The sequence below is a fragment of the Emydura macquarii genome, unplaced genomic scaffold, assembly GCF_026122565.2.
Source record: "Emydura macquarii macquarii isolate MOO-44397 ecotype Brisbane River unplaced genomic scaffold, CSIRO-AGI_Emac_v2 contig_1644, whole genome shotgun sequence".
NCBI lineage: Eukaryota > Metazoa > Chordata > Testudines > Chelidae > Emydura > Emydura macquarii.
In genome coordinates this window covers 24,903,882-24,931,327 of record NW_027131781.1, presented here as the reverse complement: position 1 = coordinate 24,931,327, position 27,446 = coordinate 24,903,882, and the positions used below count along the sequence as shown (strand labels likewise).

The window sequence follows — 27,446 nt, the reverse complement described above, 5'->3', positions numbered from 1 at the left end:
CGTTGGTAGCAGTGCTGTATGACCAAAGTGAAAAAGAAAAGGAAACCCACAAAGATCTGAATTTTGCCATCAAAAAGGACAATTTACTGGCCAAACACTTACTATGTGAAGATCGTTTTGAAGAGCATGTCAAAAGAGCGTCTTGGCAAACAAAGATCTGGATGTCTTTGTACATGGGTAAACCAGATATTGGATCACCACTGCAACATGGAAGGAAAAATCCTGTATTCTGTAAGGGCCCAATGGCATCTGAGTTTCTACAAGACTTTATTTGTATCTCTACCCATAGGGGTTGCTTCACAATGAACTGTGTCTATAGTCAGAATAATCTTGCCTTGGCATGTACACAGTTCTGTGCAGAGAATGAAGACTGCATTCTCGACAGAGGTCAGGATGAGAAAGAGGATGATGATAATTACTAGAAATGTCACCGCTATTACATTTCAATGATACCTGTAGAAATTTATTATTAGATTTGTTTTACCCTTGAGATTGTGGTTGTGATGGTTTGAGGTTCCAAAGAAATACAATTTTATGTCATGAAATAGTATGTAAAATAATTAAACTAACAAATAGTTCAAAGTGGTCATTTTAATGTGTTGATGGTGTCATTGTTTTTCCTTTTTTTCTATGGTAACAGCTCCACGACATACCTCATCTTAGAGTAGATCTAATAAGCTTTCAAATGATGTATGTGTGTGTAGAGAGGTACATTGTCAACCAAATCAGTGGGGTCTGCTGCTCACCTAAAAGGGGTTGTCCAGGCTGCTGTGCGGTATAATTTTGTACTCATATCTTTCAGATGGTCGCCTTTTGTGGAAATAAATATTCACATGAATAAAATCTTAGAGACAAGTATGTTTTATTTTTAGTGAAGGCATCAAATTTTGAAATAAACACTATTAAACTGAGCTGTGAATAAGGCCTAAAACATTTTTTTAATGTACCTCACTCGTATTTTGTATGCCACTAATTTAAAATTAAGAAAATACAACTTTTGATTGGTTGTTATGACAAATGGTGCTTACAGGTTTGAAATACTACAGAGTGGAATTATGCAGAACATTAATTCTTCCCCCCCAGCCTGAGTTTCAAATTTGAAATGAGATTGGAAAAAGAAACTTGGATTTTTTTTTTCTTTTGTGGGAGAGGGAGTGATTCCGTATGACAATGAAAGGAAAGCTCATCTGGGCAGGAGAGTATGCAGGAATTTATCTTTAACCTCTTTTGGAGGGGCACATTCTGTGTCCTGTCCCTCCCCTTCTCCCCCCGGCCATGGGAGGAGCTCACTCTTCCCCATACCCCCGGCCCTGGGAGGAGCTTGCTCTTACCTTGCCTGGCCCAGCCCTGGGAGGAGCTTGCTCTTCTGTCCCTCTCCTCCCCTCCGCCCCTGCCCTGGCAGGAGCTTGTTGCCTGCCACTGAGGCTCTGGGGCTGGAGGAGTTCCAGCCCTCTGCTTGCTCCCCCTTGTGCATGCCCCTGTTCTGCTCCAAATATAGGTAAAAGAGTTGTAAAGCTCTGAAAAGGTACTTAAAGAAACCATAATAATGCAAAGCTTGCAATAGACAACACATCTTTATTCCTGTTGTTGTAATTATTCAGGGACATCCATTCCTAATCTCTGAAAATCTAAAAATGAAGCCACAGATTATGCTGGTACCAGTTGTCAAATAAAGAATTTTATCTAGCATAGCACAGTAAGCAAACAATGAAGTACTGCAATTGCACTGTTGCTAAACCCTGGTTTCCATTGGAGATCACTGGATATCAGTGTTTAAATATTAAAAAGTGTGTTCTTTAATAGCTGCAAGATAGTGAAGGAATTAAATGGAGCCTGTGGAATAGGGATGTTGCAAGTGTAATAGTCTACATGTGAAATTCTGCATAAGTGTTTAGCAATTAAAATTGTTCTTTGCGTGATAATGACATTAGGACGGATAGGGAGGGAAAGCTGAGCTGCCAAGGCTGCTTTGAAGTTTAATTGTCTATTTGGTAACGAAACACATAATCTTCCATTACAAATCTTATTTTATATGGTAATTGGCTCATTTGCTCTCTGGTTATCAATTTAACTTCTCTGCCACAAACATCTGCACTTATGTTGTGTTTAATCGGTGTGAATGCTAAACAATGAAGTAGTTAAACTGTAAAAGAACACATTTTTAAAGGCATTATTTTTTTAAATTCATTAACAAGAAAATAGCTGAAAATGAAATGAACATTTTCCATATTAAACATTTGTAAACAACTTGGCTTTTGCCCCAGAGCCAGGAAAAGCACTCCTTATTTGAAGAAGGTAAACATTCCAACTCTGGTCTCTTAAACCAAGATTATATGAAAGTAGGTAACAGCACAAACAGTTTGACATCCATTGTTATGGTAGTGTCTCCCAAGATTTAATTTACATTTCTCCCAACTTGTGTGTACTGCCCTGATTTAGGCCTGGTCTACACTGCTGGCGAAATTCGGCGACAATCTGTGGGAGTTATTCAAGCTATGTAGAATAGCTTGCATAACTCCTGTCGACTTTGTAACTTCTGTTTAACACTGTCTCCACTGCGCTGCATCAATGAGAAATGTGTACCCATCAACGCAGTGCTATGTTTTTTGGCGAGGTGGTTTTATTAGATCGACTTCTGGATTGATTGTCTCTTCACTGCTGCTCAGTTGAACCAGATAAATCACTTTGATGGCGGCAAATTTGCCGCCATCAGTATAGACATAGCCTTAGATGGATCACACTGCTCCTAGTGGCATCAAGTCATTTGATGAAATTACGCTGTCATTATGCTTACATTTCAGACTGTAGGGTTTTTGTTCTGTCTTGTAGGTGTAATTAGTAGAATAGTCCCAGCACTGTTTATTTCACATATTTTCTGTTTTGAAAATATTGGGGCAACAATTCATTTTTCCATCCCCCCCATCCCTACACACACCTTTCAACTATTGACTTTCATTCCCAAGCCTTTCTTTTGCTCCCTTTCCTTCTTTTGTAAGTGACTTGAGATATATTTCCTGCCTATTTAATCCTGATGTATATTTTCCCCCAGAGCTTTGTAGTAATGTTCTATCCATAATACGCTGTCTTCACTTGCAAGACTGAGATCTTTAACTTGCTGTTGGGGAATAGATGATGGTGGCATTTGCTCAGACTTCCTTTGAAATAGGAAGTTCAACTTCTGTGATGCTTCCAGCCCTTAGTTGCCTAAATAGCAAGATGTTAACTTGCTCGTTAACTAGGATCATATAGATGGGCAAAAGTGCTATTGAGATTTAGGTCTCACAGTCACTAATGGAATTTTGTCCCTAATAGAAAACCACTGCACAGTTCAGCACAATTGACAATCTTGGTTCAAATAAGATATGGGACTAAAATATCAGGTGGGATATTTCAGGAAGTCTTACAGTAGTGTATTAGAATCTTGCCTGATGGTTAGAATTAAATGTAAATAGCACTTAATATTTGATTCAGGGTTGCTTGCTGCTGGAGGGCTGAGGCTAGCCAGCCCTGATTCTAAAATGAGCCACAACTGGGAGAGTTCAGGATGATTACCCTATAAAGAGCAGCAGGAGATTGCAATGAAGGGGAATGTTCAAGCATTAGAGACTGCTAGGAGTGAGCAGGCTCTATTAGAGGGTCCTGGGAATTAGGGTTGAGACTCCAGACAGGTAGGTCCTGGAAGTGGCTTGCCAAAGCAGGAAAGGCCCCTGGAGGAAGGCCAGGGATGAGGAAGAGAAACCTTTGTGTGGATTTTTGGATTGACTTGAAAATTTTATTTTGAATGTTTGTTAATTTAATAAAGCATAACCCAAGAAGGGATGTGAATGGACAAAATGTTTGGGTTTCTTATGACTCGTAGACTTTAATGTTAGAAGGGATCATCATGACCATAGAATCATAGAAGATTAGGGTTGGAAGGGACCTCAGGAGGTCATCTAGTCCCACCCCCTGCTCAAGCAGGACCAACCCCAACTAAATCATCCCATCCAGGGCTTTGTCAAGCAGGCCTTAAAGATCTCTAAGGATGGAGATTCCACCAGCTCCCCAGGTAACCCATTCCAGTACTTCACCACCCTCCTAGTGAAAAAGTTTTTCCTAATATCTAACCTAGACCTCCCCCAGCATCTAATCTGATCGTCTAGTCTGAGCTCCTGCACATTGCAGGCCTCAGAACCTTGCCCATCCATTCCTGTAATAGATTTATAACCTCTGGCTGAATTACTGAAGTTCTCAAATCATGATTTAAAAACTTCAAGTTACAGAGAATCCACCATTTAAACTAGTTTTAACCTGCAAGTGACCCATGCTGCAGAGGAAGACAAAAAACCGTTAGGGTCTCTGTCAATCAGGCCCAGGGAAAAATTCTCTCCCGCCCCCAGATAGTTAGAGCCTGAGCACGTGGGCAAGACCCACCAGCTGGAAACCTTGGAAAGAATTCTGTGTAGTAACTCAGAGCTTTCCCCATCCAGTGTCCCATCACACAGTACAGTCCAAGAGGGGAAATTGAGGCAGGCTGCCTGTAGTGTGATCCTAGACCACGAGGGGGCACTCGAGAGGCAGCAACCCTGTTACAGTCCTTGCTGCAGATTTCTAAACTTATTAGCAGGAGTTCTGACTTTACTCCTGAATGTGGGATTTTTGAGAACAGAGAGTAGAGGGGAAATAAGTAAACTTTTGCAATTACTTTTTAAAAATATTGCAATCTTTCTTTTGACTAATTGCCATTGTCTCCGGAGGAGATTGTAGGAACTTGAAATTTGGCAGGAACATTATCCCAGGGTCATAGACACACCTTGTGAGGGTCTGATGAAAACCAGCTTTAATCTGACCAAATAGTTTGCATGCAATGAAATATTTTATTTTACCTTGTAAAAACCCTTAGGAAATTCCATAAATAAAGACTACTTAAAAGGAAAAACAATATTACAGAATAAAGTTCACAAGTCAGGAAATTATGGTAAATGTATCAAATGAGGCAGGAGTCATTGTAAAAATAATGTATTATTTTGGAATTAAAGGCTGTACTGTAATGAACATGCATGAAGATAAGTTTGCACAGAGAAGCTGATCTTTAGCATTTACTGAATTTTGTGTTCTTCACTGTGCAATCATGATATTCTGTAAAAGTCACTTTTTTGTGTGGAAGAGGTGTGTGTGCTTAGATGTTTGTATTTCCAAGGAGAAACTTTCTTCCATTTTTATGGTAGTTTTTATGAAATTGCAGGCAGTGGAGAAGGCCTTGTAGTAAAATAGTTAGTGGGCATGGGGGAAAAGTGCTTAAACTGGTTACTTTATAGCAAAGTGTTTCCATATTTTTATGCCCTTGTTAAGTTGCTTCATTTATAAGCTGGAACTACAGTTAATGTTTGGAGAGCTGCTTGTCTCCAGGTAACCATAAAAAAAATCCTTCACATATAGACAGCTTGAAGAAAAATGGAACTGTGTTCTTAGGAAGAAATGTAACATCTTCTAGCATTCCTTCACTTTCCTTAGCAGGAAATAAATCCCATTGACTAGTCAATTATGTGAGATGTTTGCCTAAACTCTTGCCCGTACATATTGACTTTCTTTAACAAATGATCAAGGGGAAAAGAGTGCTTTTGACTCTCCCTGGAAATTTAGCAATCAAGGCTGCCAAATAAGCAACTTTTTCTCATGCCTATGAATGTACCAGAAACAAAAAATATGCGAACATTTTTCATAACAAGTGATAGTCAGAGAGTTTTGCTGCAAGCAATTCCTCATTCTGCCACTAAGCTAAAGAGTCTTAGAGGTTTACTTACACAGCATTTTGGAGCATGCCTCCCAGCTCGAGTTGACAGAATTAGGCTGGTGGGGATTACACTAGTGCTCTGGGCCCACCCCCACTCACGGGGCTTCAGAGCTCAAGCTCCAGCCTGATCTCAAACATCTACACCACAATTTTACAGCGCGCTGCTTGAGCTCCATAAACCTCAGTCAGCTGACCCAGACCAGCCATGGGTGTTTAACTGCAGTGTAGACATACTAGAGTCCTTGTCTACTGGTCTTTGTTTCTTAACAGTAAATCTGTTCCAAAGCAGAGTCGTGTTACATACAAAAAAATTCTGTAGTTTTTATTACTTGAAAATCTAAAATGTGGCCAGTTTTGAAATTGTGAATTTCTAACATCTATATTTAAGTTTTGTAATCCACCTTATTATGGGGAAGTAGTAATAATTTTAAAAGTCTGTAATTTTTCAAGACCTAGAGAAGAGAATGGTGTATGTAATCAAGTGGAGTTCCCGCTCTGCTGTAAAAGAAGGTATATATACCACATATTGGAAATAGTCTTAAATTACTTTCTCTCTGGGCTTTGTCTTTATAGTCAACTTAAATAACAACAACATATATACCCCAGCCTATGTTTTCTTGTCAAGCTTAGCTGTTTCTAGGGTTTTCCCTACATTGTCTCCTATGACTCGTCCTCTGTTTCTTACTCCAGCCAGACATATACACTCTTATAGGCGTGGAGCATTGCTAACATTACCCACCTGTTCTGGCTGCCAGCATGTTTCAGTAAAATAGCCCTGCATCTCTGTGTAGGCACCTAGAGTTTCACATTTTTTCAAAGCATACAGGAGTCATTAACTAATGCTATTCTGGAATCTATATTGGTATGATCAGTTATATTGAGGAAAATGTACAAAAAAGGGAATTTAATTTTATCTCCCTTTCTCTGACTTGGTTCTATGTGTATGATCCATCATATTTTACTTTACCATCGAATAAACGTGTTTTACAGTACTCCCTTCTTTAACTTATTGTTCATGTGGCATCAGGTGATATTGCTCAATGTTATACATCGTGTCTACGGGTCTGGCCTTGTTTTTTTATTTTATTTTGAGTGCCACAAAGGTTCATGGTACTGCAGAAGAACGTAAGACACAATTCTTGCCTTACAATCTAAATGAGACAGCCTACAGATGAAAAAAGAGTAGAAAAGGTTTGGATTATGACACAAAATTGTGTAAATTGAGTTGTCATGTTATTCATAAAGACATCAAGGTGATTTGTACTTTCAAAATGTGAGACAGACAAAATTTCAGTCCTAGGTGTGTGTTACTTTTTTTGGTTTTATCAGCTTATCTGTCTTTTTGTTCCCTAGGAAATGTAAATTTAATTTATTTTTTCATTCAGTTTATTTTGGCGGTGGTGTTCTGGCTTGAGTCTTGGCATACCTCTTGTATTTAAAGGAAATCTGTATTATACTAGTTGTGGAATTTTGCCTTCCTACTTAATATGAACAGATTGCTGCAGCTGACAAATTCTCTTGTTTAATATAGACTAGTTACAATTCTTTGTTTTCTGGAGCCCCAACTTGACTTACAGTATTTCTAAAATGCAACTTATTAAATACATGTATAACATTTTTCATCAACAGATCTTGAAGCACATTACAAACATAAGTAGGTGTTAGCCCCATTTTACAGATGGGAGAACTTTGGCACAGAGAAATTAAAAGCTGTTTTGTACAAACTTACTTGTGTTGCCAAGGACTTTCCTCATAGGATTAGTTCCATTAAAAGTGGTGTAATGGTTGTACAATGGTGCTCTAAGTGGTTTGCCCAAAGTCATGTGGTAAGTCAATGACAGAACTATGAATGGTCTCCTAGCTCCTGGTCTGAGGCCATATCTACATTGAGTGCTACAGGAGCATAGCTACGACGACACAGCTATGCTCCTGTAACCCCATAGTGTAGACACAGACTACAGCAACCGAAGGGGTTTTTCCATTGCTGTAGGAACTCCACCTCCCCAAGCAATAGTAGCTAGGTTGAACAAAGCATTCTTCCATCAACTTTGCTGTTTCTGCCCCAAGAGTTAGGTTGACATAGCTACGGTATCAAGGAGCTGTGGATTTTTCTCACATCTGGGCCCTGTAGCTTTACTGACCTGAGGTTTAAGTGTAGACCAGCCCTGATGCCCTGTGCCACTGCACACTGTCTCCAGTTAGAATGCAGCAGCATGCTGTCTAACAGGCACACAAGCAGATGCAACATATTACTCCACCACTGAAGTCTTACTGTTGGATCCCAGTTAAATTCTACATTGATTTTTAAATGCTTCTGATTTTTAGGCTCTTAATGAGTAGTTCCATCATATATGACTCATCTTCTTTTCCCATATATTCCCAGCAGATCACTTCAGTTCAAAATAGCTGGCTGTTTAATTGGCCCTGAACATAATCTTGAAACAGTAGTAGCTAGAACATTTTGTATCTATGTCCCTTAGCTATGAAATGCACTTCTTGCTATTATTATAATTCTCATTCTGTTAGAATTTAAAAGTAGTTTAAATAATTGTTTTCTGCTTGATTTAACTGCTCTTGATCACTAACAATTACAGCTATACTTTTCAAAGGAGACTGAGGAAGTTAGGTGCCTGATTCCTGTTGAATTATAATGAGAGTTGGGTGCCTAACTCCTTTAGTCTCTTTTGAAAATCCCTGGCTACATTTCTACTGTTTGTTCTATAGTCCGTGAAGTGCTCTTTAGCAGTGTTGTTTATAATTAGAGCTGGGTGAATAATGGATTTTTCAGTCCCCTGGCAATTCCGAAAAATAAAAATAAAAAAGTTTGTTCTGGGTGAAACTGACGTTTTAACTTTTTTGGGTGAATTGAAAAGTAAAAAAAAATAATGTAAACAGAATCCTTTGGTAATGTCGAAATGAATCATTTGTTTCTATCAAAAATTTTTGTTTTGATTTTCAGGCACTTTGACAAAAGGAAAGGAGAACTAAATTTGCAAAACGGAGGAGGGAGAAGGTGGTGGTGGTGCCTTCCTCCCTTATAAGGTTTAGCCCAATGATTAGGACACTTACCTGTGAGGGGAAGACTGAGGTTCAGTCCTCCCTTTGCATGATGTGGAGAAAGGGATTTGAACTTGGATCAGCCAATTTACAAGAGTGACCAAACCATTAGGTTGTGGCATATTCTGGTTATGGGGCCATCTCTTCTCTTGAAGATGTTCCACTTTTTATAAATAACTAGACAGTCAGTAGAGAAGGGCTTGAACTTGGATGTCCCACATCCTAGGTAAGTGCCCTAACTACCAGGCTAGAGAGTTATTCTCTCTGTCTTTCCCTGGCCCAGTGACAGAGGATAGTAACTGGGTTTAGTTTCGACATTACTGAAACATTTAGACTTTTTCAGTTTGGTCAAAACTACTTGGTGAACTTGACACAAATTCATTTAAATAGTTCTGGTCACCCCCAAACTGCTTTTTTCAGCAAGTAAACTCTTTGTCCCAAAAATTTCACCCAGCTCAATTCGTGATTCAGTTTTATTATATAAAATGTAAACTCCAGTGATATTGCTAGTCTAGATAAACATTAACTTTTCTCCTTCTACCCTTATATTTAAAGCTCCACCTGAATTTCTGAAGCAGCCTGCTAATATTTATGCTCACGAATCTATGGATATCATCTTTGAGTGTGAAGTGACTGGGAAACCAACTCCAACTGTGAAATGGGTCAAGAATGGAGACATGGTGATCCCTAGTGACTACTTCAAAATTGTAGTAAGTAAATTCTCATTTTCAGTCATTTCAAGCTGTTGACCTATATAGTAGCATGGTTAAGGTCCAGAAGAATTAAATGGTTCCTTGAATCCTTTCTTGCTGTGTAATCCATTGTGAAGCATTTTATTGAGTAGCATAGGTACTGTGTTTCTTACACTATAAGAGTCTGTTTCTTTATAGCATATACCTTTTATGTGAGAAATACACAGTAATGAATTAATTGGTGAAAGACAATCTGTCAGTTTGAATTTAAACAGCCTCAGTTCTCATACCATGTAAAACTGGCAAGCCACGACATGGATGCAGATTGCTGGAGTTTTGTGTAGTCATTGTGGCTGCACAAGAATTAAAATTTCAGACAAAGATGTACCATGGAAATTTACTCTTTATATAATCCTGAGTTTTTGCTGATCAAAACTTCAGGTTTAATCCTATAAGGTTTAATGAAATGTATTACTGAGATATATAGCTTAAAGACTTAATCTGAGGCTACAAGACTGTGTAAGTGAGAACTTGATTTTGTAGTATGCAGTTTTTCTTTCAGAACTATTTTTAGTTTTACTAAAATAATTATTTGATACATGACTGTATCAAAAGCCTATGCTTAACTTCTGAATAATAGGATCAGGTTATGATTTCTGTAGTTAGAGAACCATAGCCCATTGACAATAGCTTTGTGCTGATTTTCGGTGCAGCCATTTGAAGAATCCAAGTAAAACTATTTTACCTGGGACAGGCTCATGGTTGTTATAAGACCCATGAGATCTGAAGATCACTCCAAAGCCATTTTTGCATGCTATTATAATATTTGGGAGTTTTCTCAGAAAGTCATAATATGTACCATTTTAAAAATGAATGTGCTTATATTTATAGTTCATTTTTAATGAATGCATCATGAATTCTTTTGCCTTTTCCCCCTCAGAAGGAGCATAACCTGCAGGTTTTGGGTCTTGTGAAATCAGATGAAGGATTCTATCAGTGCATTGCAGAAAATGATATTGGAAATGCACAGGCTGGAGCCCAGCTGATAATACTTGAACATGGTAAGATAAACTGGAATGACATAGTGCCAGAGGTGGGGAAGAGCAGTTTCAAGGAACTTTTTTTGCATGAGGCATAATTTACCTCCATAACTCACCTAAACCAGAAAGCCTTTTTAAAGCATGAGTCATTGTGTTTTTACTGTACAATAATGGTTTATTTAGGAAAAAACCATGGCCCTTTAATATGAAGAATGTACTATGTTTCCTGGAACATTTATTAAAAAGCCACAACAGAGTCAAACTAAGATAGTCCTATGGCATAGCTAGATAAAAATATAGTGGGTATAGCTGAATTGAAACTGATCAATGAGATTACAGAAGTGAAAAATGAGCAGTCATAGAACTTAACATAAGTGAATTAGATCAGAGAAAATTCATTTCAATTTCAGAGGCTATTCTCCTCTATCAGTGTTTATTTTTTAAAGTAATCTCCATCATGTCTGTAAACTGATTAAAAAAAATTCTTGAAAACATTTGTGGAGTAAGATAAATATTTTAATCGTGCCCTAGTCAGGGGAATCATTAATAACATTCACATCCTTGATGTTTAAACATATTATGTCCCATGTTACATATTTTAGATGTTAAGGGAGCATAACTACTGTCATGATAGTAGAAATACTCTCTATGAGAAACACAGAATAATACAAATAACATCCTAGGGCATCATCTTGGATCACTCTCCCAGCCTCAGGTCACAAAACTCTTGGTAATCAGTTTTAGGAGGCTAGTGGAGAAAATTGGTGTGGAGGAGAAGGAAAACATCAAACAAGAGAGCATTCATTTCATACCATTATTTGACTTTTGTATTGCATGACCATTCCTGGTCTTGTTTTAGAATTAAGAATTCTTGGTTATGGCAAGGAAGGTACCTGGATTCTGTTGCGAAAAGGATATCCTTTGGATTAAAAAAAAATTAAAGAGGAGACATTGTTCAGATAGGACTATAGAGATGGTATAGCTTCACACTTGCAATACTAGCAGAAATAAAACAGACATGATTTTGGGTATTTAGTATACAGAGAATAAACTGTAAAATGTGGGTATGTTTCAGTGCTGGTTGAAGTAATTTCGGTATTTTACAAAATTTGCAGTATATTTTGGAGTGAAAGGTGCCCAGTGCTGGATTCAACTGTTTTAGTACTATACTCTGTGGTATTTCCCCATCTGTCCAGTGTTAGGAATGTGGATCCAACAATGGTTTACTACTATCTATATGTTCAGGGAACAAAATTAAAAGTAATCATATCTCTTCTTGGGGGATTTTGATGAATACACAAACCAGATGGAGAAGTTCTCAGGGCTTGTGAAATAACACCATTAATGTTGAATAATTCATGTATCTGAGTTCTGGATCCATGCCCTACCCAGGCTTGTACTTCCTCCCTGCTCCCAAGAGTTTTGCTTTCTTCCTTCTCTTTATACTTTAGTCCCCTGGTCTCACTCCTCTACAGCTTGTTTCCTCTGACTGTCTCACCCCCATCCTGTTCCAGCAGCCTCTCCTGTTACAGTAGAGGACTTTGCTTTACAACTCTGTCCTTTCTTTTGCATGCTGCCAGAGGATTATGGAAGCAGTATTTGTGGATTCTCATAAAGGTGTAATATTACACCTATGAAATTATATTTTTCTATTACGTGGCCTGCAATGTTTTTAACAGTGCACTCCGTGTGTAACACCCATATGTTCTAAATACTGCTCTTTGTTGACAGTATCTATAATCACAAGGTTCATAGCATAATGTACATTTAATTTTGTTCATTGAGAATGATGGTCTAACTAGGGTACAGCGAAGTCATGAGTGAACTGTGCATGTTTCATCCTAACCCATGAAAAGTGATGTACTGTACTGCCTGCCATCACATATTTACACATTCGGCAATAATATCGAAAGAAGCTATTAAAGCTGTATACTATCTCAGAATGAATGAAAGGCAAGGTGGAAGTAAACTTTCAGGGAAGGGAGTGCTTGAGTGTTCAAGTATATGAAGATAGTGACCTGGTAATGATCTTTGTCTAGGTGTGCAACTTACAATGCATATATGTTAAACTTAAACAAAGGTGTTTGGTTTTTTGGCATGTTAACTCAAACAGCTGTTTTATAAATCTTAAGATTTGGCTCCTGATGATGAGAAATATCAACTTTGTGAAGTTTTGGAAATCAAATTAAAACGTACAAGTGACCAAAAAATTGCTTACTCTCTGTGCATGGTTTCCTTACCTATTTAAGGTCCATGCCTAAGTCAATTTATTTCCCTTCCCAATCTCTCAATATCTTCTGTCTTCTAAAGGTGACACTGGAAAGTTCCTGGCTGGTTTGACAAGCCTTTCTTGGAGGCTTCTCTTTCCAGTAGGTTTATAATTTCAAATCCTTTCTTAATAAAGGATTAAAATGAGAAGTTAGAGGCCTTATGAAGCAGCTCTGGAAAGGGTGTTCCATGTTTACAGGCAAATGCTGGAGAAATGGATAAACCTGTGCTACTGTGATGAGTCATAGGAACCTAAATGTAATAAGGTATCAATAGTGTTGTTATTGGCAGTGAGGAGGTTGGAGGTGGACAGCATAAGAGATTAGTTTGGCTAAGTAGGAAAGACAGAATTATGCAGGACCTTGAAGGTGAGGATGAGACATCTTTGGTATTTAGAGAGGTTAAACAGAAATACAGCTGAGCACCTCCTCACTATTAATTATTTTATGCATCATGTCAACTCTTAGTCACTGCCTCTCTAAACTAAATAGTCTTAATCTTTCTAAACTCTTTGTATCGTTCATGGTGTTTGTTTTCTGTTGTCTTCCTCTAGATCTTTCCAGTTTTGTTCATGTCCTTGGTGAAGTGGGCTGGCCAAGCTAGAGAATGGTTTCAAACTGAAATATATTGTGTGTTTGTGTTTTCTGCTGTAGATGTAATAAACATCTGCATAATATATGATAATCCTCCATAGGCTAAGTCTTCATTTTTCTGTGCATGTACAGTAATTTCAAACTCCACAGAAGCAATAATTCAGGGATTTGCTGCAGTCAACTGCACACTAATAATTATGGTACACTAGAAAACTATATAAAAAAAGATTTCAGATTATAGAAATTAGCTGCTGTGCTTTGATAACATCACCCTTTGTGTCTGAGATTTTGTTTCTTTGCATTAATGAGAAATTCTGAAAAACTTGTGGCTGAGGACAAGCTGTGTGGCAGAGATCTTCAAACAAATAGTGGATGATTTTAAGGGTGAAAAACGTTAATTTTTTGGAGCGGAGGAGTCACATTAGCTGTTTGAAAGAGGCTACAGCAGGAGGCTTAGATGGGAAATGGATGGCCTGGCTAGACATAGCCCACAGCTCTGTTCCTCTCCAGCAGTAATTTCAAAGGACTGCTCTTCTGCAGGGAGCAGAGAATTGAGGGCAGCTCTACCTATAAGGGGCTGGACCTGGGAAGATCAGATGCTAGGCAGGATGGTCTGGGTGTTATTCTTCCTGCCCTACCCATATCTCCCCTTCACTCCCCTAGGCTGCAGCATTCGGCACGTGAGTTGTACACAGCGATCCCTCTCCCCCCAGCACAAATGTTTTGAGAGTCCCTCCTCCCTCTCCTGTGTTTTTGGGGGTGCCTGCTTCCTCACTTATTGTGGCATGTCTTACGGGTGGAGCTGGAGTATGGCTCTGGTGCCCATCCTGCCAGACCCTGACATGCAATTTATGCAGGTTTTTAGGGATGTAGCTGTTGTTGTAAATACAACCTTTATCTTCACCCGACCCCGATGCTACTCTCATTGCCTCCTGGTTCACCAGCTGGAGTAATTCTTCCTACTTCCCTTTTAATGCCGCCACTAAGTGACCTTTGGGAGGGCTCTCTCCGACATCATATCAGGAAGGGAGAGTCTTCTCCTTGTCTCAGGGAGATGGCTCCCAGGAGCCTCCAAATCCCTCCCAAAAAGCTTTTTTAAAATGCTCATTTTTAATTTAATTATACCCTGGATGAGGAAATATTGATCTTTACCCACATGCTGGGCAAGAAAGCAATCAGGGATACACAACTCATAAAATGTAACAAAGTTCTTTCCTATCAGCATTTTTAGTGTATTATTTTGTGCATGCACTGTGTTTGTTAAAAACTTTGATGGCTACGATACAAAACTGGCTTTTATTGGTAGAGGTTCAATGTTGGTGAAAGGCCTGAGAGATGCATCGAGGAACTGTAGTCTAGCCACTTGCTGTGTAGCAGTCAAAACTGAGAATTGTCAGTTGGGGACTGGAAAAGAACAGGTGGTAGCAACTAGAAGGAGGTGTCTTCAGGGGAAGAAGGCAGATGGTTTGCTGTCACCCCTGTGTGACAGGCACTTGACAAGTATTCAGGCAGCCAAAAAGTGAATAATTATTGATTGATTGCTGTATACAAAAAAATGCATAGATTGTAAATAAATATGCTGAATTAAGTAGACAACTGTTTCAAAATATCATTCGAAATTCACTATATACTATCTTCAAAGAAGATAAAGTGTGTTTTGAACCTTTCTACTGCAGAAGCTAATGTTTCCCTGCCTTTTTTCCCCCTTTCTCTCAGTCTGTAGATATTACAAGAGTGAAATCCTGAGAGCAGGGGGTGGGATTGAGCTGGTACCCAGCAATATGCCATATGAGCCCTTTTCTGGTGGTACCATCAGTTTCTGTATCCTTTAAATTTTCATGGAAAATAGTTTATAGCCTTCTGAGTGCAGCGAGAACCTCCTGAATGGGAACCAGTGCAGTGCTGTCGGTGGTAGTGGGCTTCAGGAAGATATAAACACTAGGTCCAAGAAGTGTGAATTGCCCACTTTTACTTTACTGGGGCATTAACTCTAAATTTGAATTATGAAAATGTTTGAATTTGTTATTTCTCTACCCATCACTTTGTGAGAAACATAAGAGTTTGGGATTGCAGACACACTCTGACTTTGTAGGCCAAACTTGGTTAGAATAGCACACCTTTCCTGGTTGCACTGAATGGATATTGGCTCCTCCACTGATGTATCTTCCTATGTAAATCCTAATTCTGAGGAATATTTAAAAATGCGGGTTGGGCTAACTGTTCTTTCTGACTGTGGCTGTTGAAGAAACTCCATCGGGGCATCATTGCTGCATAGATTATCTCAGTTTATATTGATTCATCTTAGTCTCCACAGAAGTTTTATGATCAGCTATCTAAAGTGCCATCTTACTTTAATTGTCTCATGGACATATGTAACTGCAACTGAATAGTTTCTAGGTACAGGGCATAATAGAATTCGTTGAAAGATGTTGTCAGGGCCAACAGATTTCAGCAAGGACCATACTACAGATATTGGGTTGAATACCTTCAACAATATTCATGGCATCCCTTAAATTAGAGGAAGGCTGGAATTGTGGCTAAGGCACTGGAGGGGGACGCAGAAGATCTGGGTTCATTCCACAGCTTTCCATCAGACTAGGGGGCTCTTGGACAATTTGCTTAACTCTGTGCCTTAACTCCTCAGTTGTAAAGTGGAGATGATGGTACTTCTTTTCTCACACTCTCTGTCTCAGCTTGGGGCCTCTGAGCAATACCGTAACACATGCAATTTTTATTTATTGATTTATGAGATAACCTCAATGGACTCTGAGAGTGCAATGCAAACAAGTCACCAATAGGCTCTCACATTACATCTGAATGACGAACAATTTCAGCTTCTTTAGTTTGGTGCCAGTTAAGGGCTATCTCCAATTAGAGCTGGATTTCCAAATTCCTTCCACTCATAGATGCCACCTGGCGATAAGGTGCTCTCACAGAGCGGGTTCATGCTTCGAGCACTTGGTCTCTTCAAGCAAGACCTTCAGGGACTGGGCATGCTAAAAAGGTGCTTCTGATCCAGATTAACAAATCAGGCCACAATTTTTCACAAAAACAAGCAGAGAAGACTAGGATTATGCTTTCTGTTAGGAAACCTAGTATGTGGATCGGAGTAGTATCCAAAAAGACGTTTGTGGTAACTACTTCTCTGGCAGTAAAGGAAGATAGGCTCAAAGATAGGCTAAATTGATGGGTGTTCCCCACCAGTGTTCCTAGGTATGTTGAGTTTTAGATCCGTTCACAAGAAAAAACTGTTAATGCTCTGGTCAAAGCATAATGTTGCTCTTCAGCAGGCTACATTTCCATTCACTAGGTAGGGAAGAGGATGCTCTCCTTCTTTTCCACCAGTAGTTCTAATGCAAAGGTTCTGACTAACCAAGGGGGGGAGAGAGGTTCAACTGTCTTACCATATTAGCTTTGGGAAATATGGTTCTCAACCTTACTGAAAATAGCAGTGATAAATATCACCCAGCGGAAAGTCTAGCCATGTGGGATCACATCCCATTCAAGGAGCCTTCTTCCTGTCGGCATGGCTTCTGAGAGGGTAAATAAAGAGATGCTTGATGTTTCAGAGCACACATGTCAAGTCCTCCTGGCTCCTCTGAATGCATGTACAAGAAGAACTTCTAAACTTTATATGGAAAAGGCTTGTGGTCTGATTTCAAAAAGTCCATATGGATCTTTTCAAATGCCCTCTCCCATAAAATACATGACAACCTTCATTTGTGTGGGTCAGAGACAAATAATCTACATGTTAATTTTGCCATTACTTTGGACTACCACGCACATATCAAAGGTAGACCTGTTTCTGGGCAACTCCCCATCAGTTTAATGTGGAGGCATTTTTTTAAATTAATTTTTTTGGAGTTGAAGAGATTGTGAATTGAGAACTAATGTTGTACTGTTAGAGTTATAATACAGAAAATGCTGACTTAATATACCATGGAATTGTGTGAAGCTACAAAAATACGAAGAAATTATGCAAAATAAGAACTGTTGAAACAGAACAAAAATTCTCTAATGAATCAAAGGATAATTCTTTTGGGTATCCCTCCTTAAGGCTATTTTGCGTCTTCCCACAAGAGGGGGAGAGTTAGGGAGGGGAAGGGAGAGAGAGAGAACATGCGCAATGGAAATGAGAAAAAGACCCTGTGGTACACAAATGGATTTCAGAAATCTAAGTGTGCCACCTGTAAATCACTGGTTTATAGACTTAGACTAAATATAAGATTTTTCCAGAAAAATTTGAATCCTTGGCTAGATATAAAGATATATTTAAGAAATCTGCTAAAAATGGATCATGGAACACAAGGGAGAAGAAAGTAATAAAAATCATTGACAAGTTGCTATATGTGAAGAGTAACTACTTCTGCCCCAGGAATCAAAAACCTAAAAAGATTTGAGAATTCCCATCTGGTCTTGTGTGGGAAGTAAATCCTAGGGATATGTCTACACTGCAGAGTAAACCCAGAGTTCAGACTCAAGTTCAAGACTTGCCACCTCCCCCCCCTTCTGTCTGCATACAAATTGTGCTAATCCAGGGCTCGGACCCAGGGTTTCAGGACCCCACACAGCCTGAGTCAAGCCAGGATCCAGGGTTCAAGCCCTATTGCTTTGCAGTGTAGAGGCAATCAAAATGTCAGCTGGTATTAAGTCACATGCTGTACAGTCATGAGCAGATCAAACTGCATTTTTACACTCACCATAGATGGAGGCTAAGGGCTTGTCTACACAGGGACACACAGGATTCCAGGATTTAAAAACTGCACCTCCTGCCCATGCTCATTCTCTGTGAGTGACGAGCACTAGCCGTGCCTCTACTGCCTTGGCAAGGTGCACAGTGCGGTGTGCTGCTCATTCTGCAAGTCCTTCCCACCCTGACCCTGGGAAGCTTGAGAGGTCCACCTTGATAAATACTTGATGGAGGAAGCTGAGACCAAGGACTCAGTCGGATCCAGAACTGTTGGACCCCCCTGTAGAGCAACCATCACTGGCCATGAGCTCCCCTTCGAGCTCCTTGCATGCACCAAACCATCAGTACTGAAGGCCAAGGACAAGTTCCAGCATGAGATTAAAAATCACTCTCACAGGCAGAAGAACAGATCCCTGCCACAGACTGATCCCAAATGCAGTGTTTCCTCCCTGGGGTAGACTGGGGTGAGACGTTGTGCATGGATCTGGCTGAACCAGTGCCCAAGCTTCCCTGTGTGGAGAGTAAGGCTGGGCGCAAACATGATCCAATGGTACTGACGACAACCCCGGTAGCCACGCATCTGGAATGCTCACCAGCACACACTCCACCTATTCCACTGGTACCTTTGCGCCTCCCAAACAAGCCGACCCTGCAGACAACAACAGGTCCCTCTGCAGCACACCGTGGACTCCTGGATGCTCAGAGCCTTTCTTGTCAGCAGAGGAACTGATCCTGCCCTACCCGCAATCTCTGCTCATCTCCAGCACCCGCAACATCCCTACTCGGGAGGATGGACCTCTGCTGCTGTAGCTGCCAGACAAGCCCATCCCATTGCTGGAACCCCAGCCCTCTGGTGCCAACAGTCCCCCCCTTTGCTGGAGCCGTCTTCAGAATCAGAGGAGTTCTTGGAGCCAGAATGCTCATTCTCTCTGATGTCATGCCAAAGTCCAGACTCACAGCACAGAGCACTTTACTGCCTGGCATATGATACAGCATTGAGGCCTGATACCACGAGCCATGTGGACCACCACATCCAAGGGACCCTTCTTTCTGGCCTACCGAGATCCCTACTGCAACCAGGCACCATCTAAGGCATCCTATTGACCGGCCCCTGTTTGCCCACCGGCAACATTGATTTATGAGGAAGAACTTTCTGGGTTGTCCGTGCGGCAGCGGAGCAGGCATGCCAGCACCCGCAGAAGTCTATTCCTCTGGACCGGGTGACAAAGAGGATGGACCTGCTGGGCAGGAAGGTATATTCTTCAGTGGAATTACAGTACTGGATTGCAAACTACCAGGCTATGCTAGCCAAGTATGATTTTAAAAACTACAACAGCCTAGCAGAGTTCAAGGACAAGCTGATACCGGAACAGCAGCAGCAATTCCAGGCAACTGGTCACCAAGGTGGGCCTCCAGGCTTCTGTGCACATGGCTGACACATTCTCTCGCTCTCTAAATGACTGGGATCGTTATGCACTGGGACTCATAGCTAAAATTGTCTGGCTTCCCCTCAGAGGTTCACAATACTATCCAAGACCTGCTCTTTGATGAGAACAAATTGCTCAACAAGAAGACAGACAAATCGCTCCACTTGTTGAAGGACTACAGGGCCATGCTATGTTCCCCGGGTATATATATCCCAGCCCCGAGACACATACAGTAGAGGCAACTGTTTCACCCACACGCTCCTTACCCAGTCTACTACCAACGTCAGCAATGACCACACTTCCCCACCTCCTCCACAACCATCGCCTTGACCCTCTTCCAGCAACAGGCAAAACCTCAGTTTTGATGTGCAGGTTGAGACCCGCAAATCTCCTCCGGCACCATCAGTGGTGCACCATATCATCTTTGGGGGCCATCTTGCCTTATTCTCCCACGGTTTTTGCAAGATCACCACAGATAGTTGTGTACAGATACTCCATAGAATTCCTCTCATTACCACTGCATCAACCCGCCCCTCCCCGAGGACCCATCCATCAATTCATTCTCCAACAAGAAGCGTACGCTTTGCTCTTCAAGAGCTGATAGAGCTTGTCCCACCTCACTACAGGGGACACAGCTTCTACTCACTGTAGTTCCTAATAACAAAGAAGGGCAGAGGGCGCCACCCCATTCTTGATCTTCGAGTGCTTTTATCATAGAGTCCAAATTCCATATGGTCTGGCTAGCATCGATTATCCCCTCCCTCTCCCAAGAAGCCTGATTCCTATCTCTCAACATGGGGGATGCTTGCTTCCATGTGTATATTCACTCGGCCCACCGTAAGTTTCTCTATTTTCGGGTAGGACACCAACACTACCAATTTTGAGTCCTCTCATTTGGCACAGTGACAGTGTTTGCTGTGGTAGCAGCCCAGATATGCCGTCTTGGTTACTTGGTAGACCAAGTATACCTTGATGACTGGCTTCTGGTGGTGCTATCATGCCAGGAAGCAATCTCCGTGATCCTTGCCTTCGCAGTCTCCTGGCATCTCTGGGTATCTGCATCAAAAAAGAGAACTCAGTATTGATGCCTACGCAGACTATAAATTTTATTGGCGCATGGCTCGACTCTGTTGTTGCAAGAGCCTTTCAGCAGACCGCTTCCAGCACAGCCCTCATCAAGGATGTTCATTGCAGACCACTCACCATGGTCCATCATTGTTTCTCCTCCTTGGACGTATGGCAGACTGCGACTACATGACACCACACGTCTCCATATGCGTTATTTTGAAGTTTGGCTCCTTTCCATATACAGACCCAACAGAGACCCTATGGATGCATGGTCGTCATTCCCCAGATGTGCTGTCCTGTCTCACATGGTGGTCCAACCCTACCAAGATCATAATCAGTACCCCCCTCAGCCATCCCACACTGCAGACCACCACCATAATGGACCCCTCTGAGTGGGGAGCCTTCGTGGACCAACACATGGCTCAAAGCATGTGGACACCGTGGGAAGCCAAGATCCACATAAACGGCTAGAACAGTGGGTAGTTGGGTTAGTGTGCCAGGCCTTCCTCCCACTCATTCAGTCCCTCCCACATCCAACTGCTCTCTGGCAACATCACAGCAGTGGTGTACATCAACAAGCAGGGCAGTGCCAGGTCTCCCTCCCTCTGCTCCAAATCAGTCCAGCTTTGGAACTGGTGCATCAAGAACTATGTGATGCTTCAAGCCACATATATACTGGGCACCCAGAATTCCCTAGTTGACACTCTCAGCAGGACTCTCTACCGCAGTCACGAGTGGGATTACATGATGCCACTCTTCGATATCTCTCTGTGAAGTGGGGCACCCCCCGATGGGACCTCTTTGCCACTCATGAGAACTGAAAGCTGCCCAATATTATTCCAGGGGAGCAGTAGGAGATGGCTCTTAGGGCGACGCTCTCCTCCTCCACAGACAGGTGACCTGCGCTACACCTTTCCCACCATAGGTGCGACGCAAGGTTCGCTTGGCTAGAGTCATCATTATACTTGTAGACCCATTCTGGCCCCTTAAGTTCTGTTTCTCTCGCCTCCTCAGACTCTCCATCCACACACCACACCGCTTCTGTTCACTCCCTGATCTACTCACACAAGATCACAGGAAGATCTGTCATCCCAATCCGGGCTCTCTTCACCTCACAGCCTGGTATTTGGATGGTTCTATCCTGGTGCGACAAATCCTTACCCAAAGCAGGAGAGACTCCACCGGAGCCTGTTACCAAGCTGAATGGAAACACTTTACAACATGGGCTCACTGCCACTGCCATTCACTGAACACGGTGTCTATTCCAGTCATCCTCTACTACCTCCTCGCCCTCAAGACATCAAGCCTAGCACTCAGTTCTATACAAGTGCACCTGGCAGCACTCACTGCCTTTCTACCTCTCATGGACAGTGCCTTGATCTTTACACATCTCAGCATTGTCTGCTTCCTCAAGGGTTTACTCATCGCTTTTCCCCCTGTTCTCAAGCCCAAACCTCCGTGGGACCTTAATCTCATTCTGTACACCCTTGTGAAGCCATCCTTTAAACCACTGGCAACATGCTACCTCTTCCACCTCTCAGTGAAAGTGACATTCTTGGTAGCCATTACGTCAGCCAGATTGGTCAGTGAACTAGCAGCCATGACGGCGGACCCGTCCCGTGTCCGTCCGTCCGTCATGATATTCCACAAGGACAAATTGTCCTTGCGGCTGCACTTCAAATTCCTCCCAAATGTGGTGTCGGAATTCCATCTAAATCAGAGCATCCACCTGCTGGTTTTCATCCCAAATCACATGCTTCCCCTGCTGGCAGAACTTTGCATTCCCTCAATTTCTGACATTCTTCCTACATAGGACTCGTCCCTTTCGCACGTTGCCAAAACTGTTTGTGGCCATCGCTGAATGGTCCTTTTGTTCCAGTGCATATCCAGCAGAGCATCTGCGAATGCTATAACCAATCCAACACATACCCACCTCATAGAGTCACTGCGTGCTCCATGCAAGCGCAAGCTGCCACATTGTCCTCGCTAGTGGACGTGTCCTGACAAGACATCTGCCGTACAGCTACATGGTGTTCTGTCCACACATTCACAGTGCACTCTGCCATTGCACAAGCGGCAGCTACAGACGCTGCCATAGGCCAAGCCGTACTGCAAACCGCACTTCCTTTGGCATCCTCGCACCCACTTCCACGCTAATCACTGCTCACAAGTCACCCATTTGTGGAATACACATAGGGGCACTCACTCGAAGAACAGGAGGTTACTTGCCTGTAACTGGAGGTTCTTTGAGATATGTGGTCTTTATCTGTATTCCACTACGCGCTTTCCATCCCCTCTGCTTTGGGCTGGATTCCATAACAGCAAGAGAATACTAGAGAGGCATTGACCTGCACTGCCTATTATACCCTCAGCTGGAAGCACCAGGGGACGCACTACATGTGTGGGTCAATGGACACTGCTAAGAAACACTTCTGGACTCAGACGCATGGCGGACATGCATATCTACACGTGGAATATAGCTAGGGATCACACATCTTAAAGAACCTCCAGTTACAGGTAAGTAACCTCCTCTTTTGTGACATTCCTTAGCGCCAAGAACTATAACATCATATAATGAGTGAGTGTCATTAATAGATTTTCAGGTTTGTAGCTACATGACAATTCTATCAAAGGATTTTCTCCTCCCTTTATTATTCATAAATAATAATTTGGCACAGCAAGCTTTGATTTGTAATTGATCCTAACCTCTTACTCTATGTGGAGAGGGGAAAAATCAGTTTTTAGTCTTGCACCAGAAGGGAACTAATGTGTGACTTTTTTTAATTGTTTGATTGTATTTCAAATTTGTTAAATTATACAGTAATATCGTAGTCAGACAGCAGAACACCATTTGGAGAAGAAGGGAAAAAAGAGGTTTATTTTACGATTTGGCTGTATATGCAATGGAATTAATATAGTTAAAATATTAAATGTGGGAGAAGATTAATTTCCTACAGCTGTATCCTAATTTTTGTGTTATGCTGTCAAGAAGGCATTCTAAATAGAGATGAGTTTTTGTAGCAGGCTCAAAGCATTGTTAAAAAAATAAGGCATAAAACTAGGGATTTCAGTTTTAAATAATGTGCTTGTTTGTCTAATTTCAGTGTAGAAACTGAAGTGAAAACTTGTTACTGCCTTAAAAATATCCATATGTGAATTTTTTTTTTTAAAGATGTTTCTCATCACAGGGGCAAGGGGCAGAGCCAAACTCTTTAAAAAGACAGGTGTCTGGTTTTGGTACTGATGCACTAATATTAAAGGTACTGTGGGAGGAATAAGGAAAAAATGAAGCCATTCCTAAATCTGCTTTCCTAGTTGTGTCAGTCTAGGTCATGAAGAAGCCACATTTTGCTGTCTCAGTGATAAATATTTCACCTTTGGGTTAGAGAGAAGAGCCTATTTCATTCTTTTCTTCTACAACATTTTTACTGCAATTGCTTTATAAACTGGGTTTTTGTGGTAGTGGTCAGCTAACTGAATAAAAAAAAATTAATTCATGTTTCATCCTCTTGTGCAGACTCCAGCCATGACCGTAAGTGGTTGGAATGTAACCTCAAATTTCCGTATGCTGTGACGTACATACAGACCTTTTAGAACTGTTTGTGCTAGTGACAGAAGTTTTGGGAGGGTTTTAGTACAATTGATGTTTAATAGAAATACTGAAAGATGAAGGACCAAAATACTGTTTATAATGTTTCAGTTTCTGTGTCTGTACTTGTTCTCTATCACTAGGAACTCAAGATCTTTATTAAGAGTTCATCTGTTCCTTCTTTTGAATTCCTGAGCCTCCATGACATCTTGGATGGTTTCTATAAAGATTATCATGTCAGGTATAACACTCTAGTGAATAAATAAATGATAAATAAGCAGCAGGTGCATGTGAATTTTAACATAGAAATCTATTTGAAATACAAATACAAAAATATCATAATTATATGAAATAGGAATAGAATTGTGTCAAAAAATAATATTTTTCAAACTTCAGGGTGTCACAGCTGTTCTTTAAGTGGCATAACATACCCACAGTACTGAAATAGACAAACGTTTCTAACAGTCAGAGGAGTGAAGTTCTGGAACAGCCTTCCAAAGCGAGTAGTGAGGATAAAAAACCTAACTGTCTTCAACGCTAAGCTTGATATGTTTGTGGAGGGGATGGTATAATGGGACTGCCTACAATGGAATGTAGCCAATCTGTGACTGCTAGCAGCAAATATCTCCAATAGCTGGTGATGGGACACTAGTTAGGGAGGGCCTTGAGTTACTACAGAGAATTCTTTCCCAGATGTGTGGCTGAAGAGTCTTTCCGACATGCTGGCCATATTTGGGGTCCGGAAGGAATTTTCCCTCAGGTCAGATTGGCAGAGTCCTTGGGGTTTTTTTTCACCTTTCCCTGCAGCATGGAGCATGCATCACTTGCAGGTTTAAACTAGTGTAAATGGCAGATTCTCTGTAACTTGAAGTCTTTAAATCATGATTTGAGAACTTCAGTAACTCAGCCAGAGATTATGAGTCTCTTAGGAGTGGGTGAATGAGGTTCTGTGGCCTGCGATGTGCAGGGGATCAGACTAGATTATCATGATGGTCTCTTCTGACCTTAAAGTCTGTGAATCTGTGAAGATTGAGGCATTTCAATAATAATTTACTTACCAATATCCAGGGCTGTTCATATGAAAGGATTGCAGAGCACTTTGCAGACATGCTATATGCAGGAAATGCTTCAGCCATCTCTGCAGTAAAATATAACAGTACCCATCAGTACTACACAAAAGTTCAGGACAAGCAAGCCTTCTACCAGTGGTCTCATGTAGATTTAGTGTACACAGTTTGTTCGATAAGTGAATTTTTTTGTTAGTAATTAGAGATGGTTGTAGTTTTAGTCCTGAGGGACATAGCTTCAAACCATGGCTTCAAACCATGTGCTTCATGTAAAAAGCCCATGCCCATAAACGATCCTCGCCAGAGCTGCTTAAAGTGTCTGGGGAAAACAACTTCCAAGATAAGTGCAGGATCAAGAACCAGGACATCAGGTTAAGAGCACTCCTGATGGAGTCTGCTCTCAGACCAGACTCTGAGCCTGGCCGCTCAAACTCCACACACCATATATCGGCAACTACTCGAAGCTCCCCGCTGGCACCAAGTTCATCCCAGCACCAGTCATCATCCCTGCTTCCAAAGAAGCAGCACAAGAAGCTGCATGCCGGAAGGGGGTGCTTCCCGGCCCCTCAGAAGGACAAACAGGGAATAGGGGATGAGCCATGGGGATTCCCTTCTGCCCCAAAGTCACGGGTGCAACAGTCAATCTCGGGAACATTTGAGAGATGTTCAGCGACCGTGTCGCACTTGCCCCCAGACTGGGATTAGGAACCAGACCAAGCAGTGGGGGCTTCAGCAGTACCCCTGGAAGAGGCTACCCTGGCTGCAGAATAACAGTTGCCAACTCCGCTCTTACCTGCCTTATCATCATCATCGCCTGATGAGGTGGTTCCGGGTTCTTCTGCCACGGTTCTGCAGGACAACTGCAGAGCGTACCAGGAGCTACTTGAGTGTTGCTGCGAATCTGAGCTTGAAGACGGAGGAGCTGATGGAGCCCACGATGGGCTCTTTGACTTTTTGGCAGCAGCAGCAGCCCCTTCTAGAGTGGGTCTTCCCATTCACGAGGGAGTTGTCAAGCTTATCAAGGCTTTATGGCAAACCCTCTCCTCTCTGCCCCTCTACATCTAAAAGGGCTGAGAAAAAATATTATGTGCCTGCCTAGGGGTTCGAGTACATGTACTCAGACCCATCCCCTGGGTTGCTGGTAATGTTAGCCGCCAACGAAAGACAGATAACCCTCCAAGAATAAAGACATGAAGTAGTTGGACCTCTTTGGCAGAAAGATTTATTCAACTGCTAGTTTCCAGCTCTGCATATCAAACAAAAAAGCCTTGCTGAGGAGAGATGACTATAATATATGGCAATATATGGCCAAATTCGCTGACTCCTTGCCCCAGGAATCTAAGCAGCAGTTTGTGGCTATTTTGGAGGAGGGCGAGTCAGCTTCCCTTCAGGCATCCTTTGAGGCGGCCAACTCAGCAGCCAGAACAATGGCATCCACTGTCTCTATGCAGATAGGCCGAATGACTGTAGCCATGAGGCTATCTGCAGGGGTATAGCAGTCCCTCTTGGACTTCCCCTTCGATGGTGCAGGGTTGTTCTCTGACCAAACAGATGCCACGCTGTACTGCCTAAAGGCTGTACAGATACCACTGAGTGAAAAATCTCCTGCACCTGTCCATGTGGGCACACACACACCTGACATGGAATGGACATGAGTAACACATCTTGAAAGAACAACAGTTATAGAAGGTTAGTAACCATTTTATCCAGTTGAAACTGCAAGGAGAGAATTGGTAGGTTTGAGTTCCAGAAAGGTAGCCGTGTTAGTCTGTTTTTAGCAAAACAGCGAGAGTTCTGTGGCACCTTAAAGACTAACAAATTTATTTGGGCACAAGCTTTTATGGGCAGGAACCCACAAGTGTTCTGTGCTAGAGCTAGAATGCCACCCAGCAAATCACCAGCCACAGTTTTAAAAGTTATTCACATATTTCAATTTATACTGCAATTTTTTGAAAGAATGCCCATCCCAGATGGTGGGAATCCTTGATAGTCTCTTTAAAAGTACTACACCTGAATAAACTTAGCATCATGAGTCAGTAACAATGCACAATACCACTATAGGTGTTCCTTGGAAGTTTGCCATCTGAATATTAGGCCCAAGCCATCTTGTTTTGTGAGATTATTGTTGTGGTTTGTATTACATTAGTGCTTACAACCAACAGAAATTGGGGTTCATTGTGCT

At 41.6% G+C, this 27,446-nt stretch overlaps 1 protein-coding gene across 10 annotated transcripts in view; it reads left to right on the top strand.

Moving 5' to 3' along the window:
* NEO1 (neogenin 1) overlaps positions 1-27,446 on the top strand; it is a 388,142-nt gene that overhangs the window by 272,859 nt on the left and 87,837 nt on the right. For 9 of the 10 annotated variants that reach the window (XM_067555971.1, XM_067555970.1, XM_067555973.1 and 6 more), the window contains exons 6-7: positions 9,386-9,540; positions 10,463-10,583. The exons of the other annotated variant lie outside the window; for it this stretch is intronic. In XM_067555971.1, the coding sequence (XP_067412072.1) occupies positions 9,386-9,540; positions 10,463-10,583 (276 nt within the window). The remainder of the gene's footprint in view (positions 1-9,385; positions 9,541-10,462; positions 10,584-27,446) is intronic. 10 annotated transcript variants of the gene reach the window in all.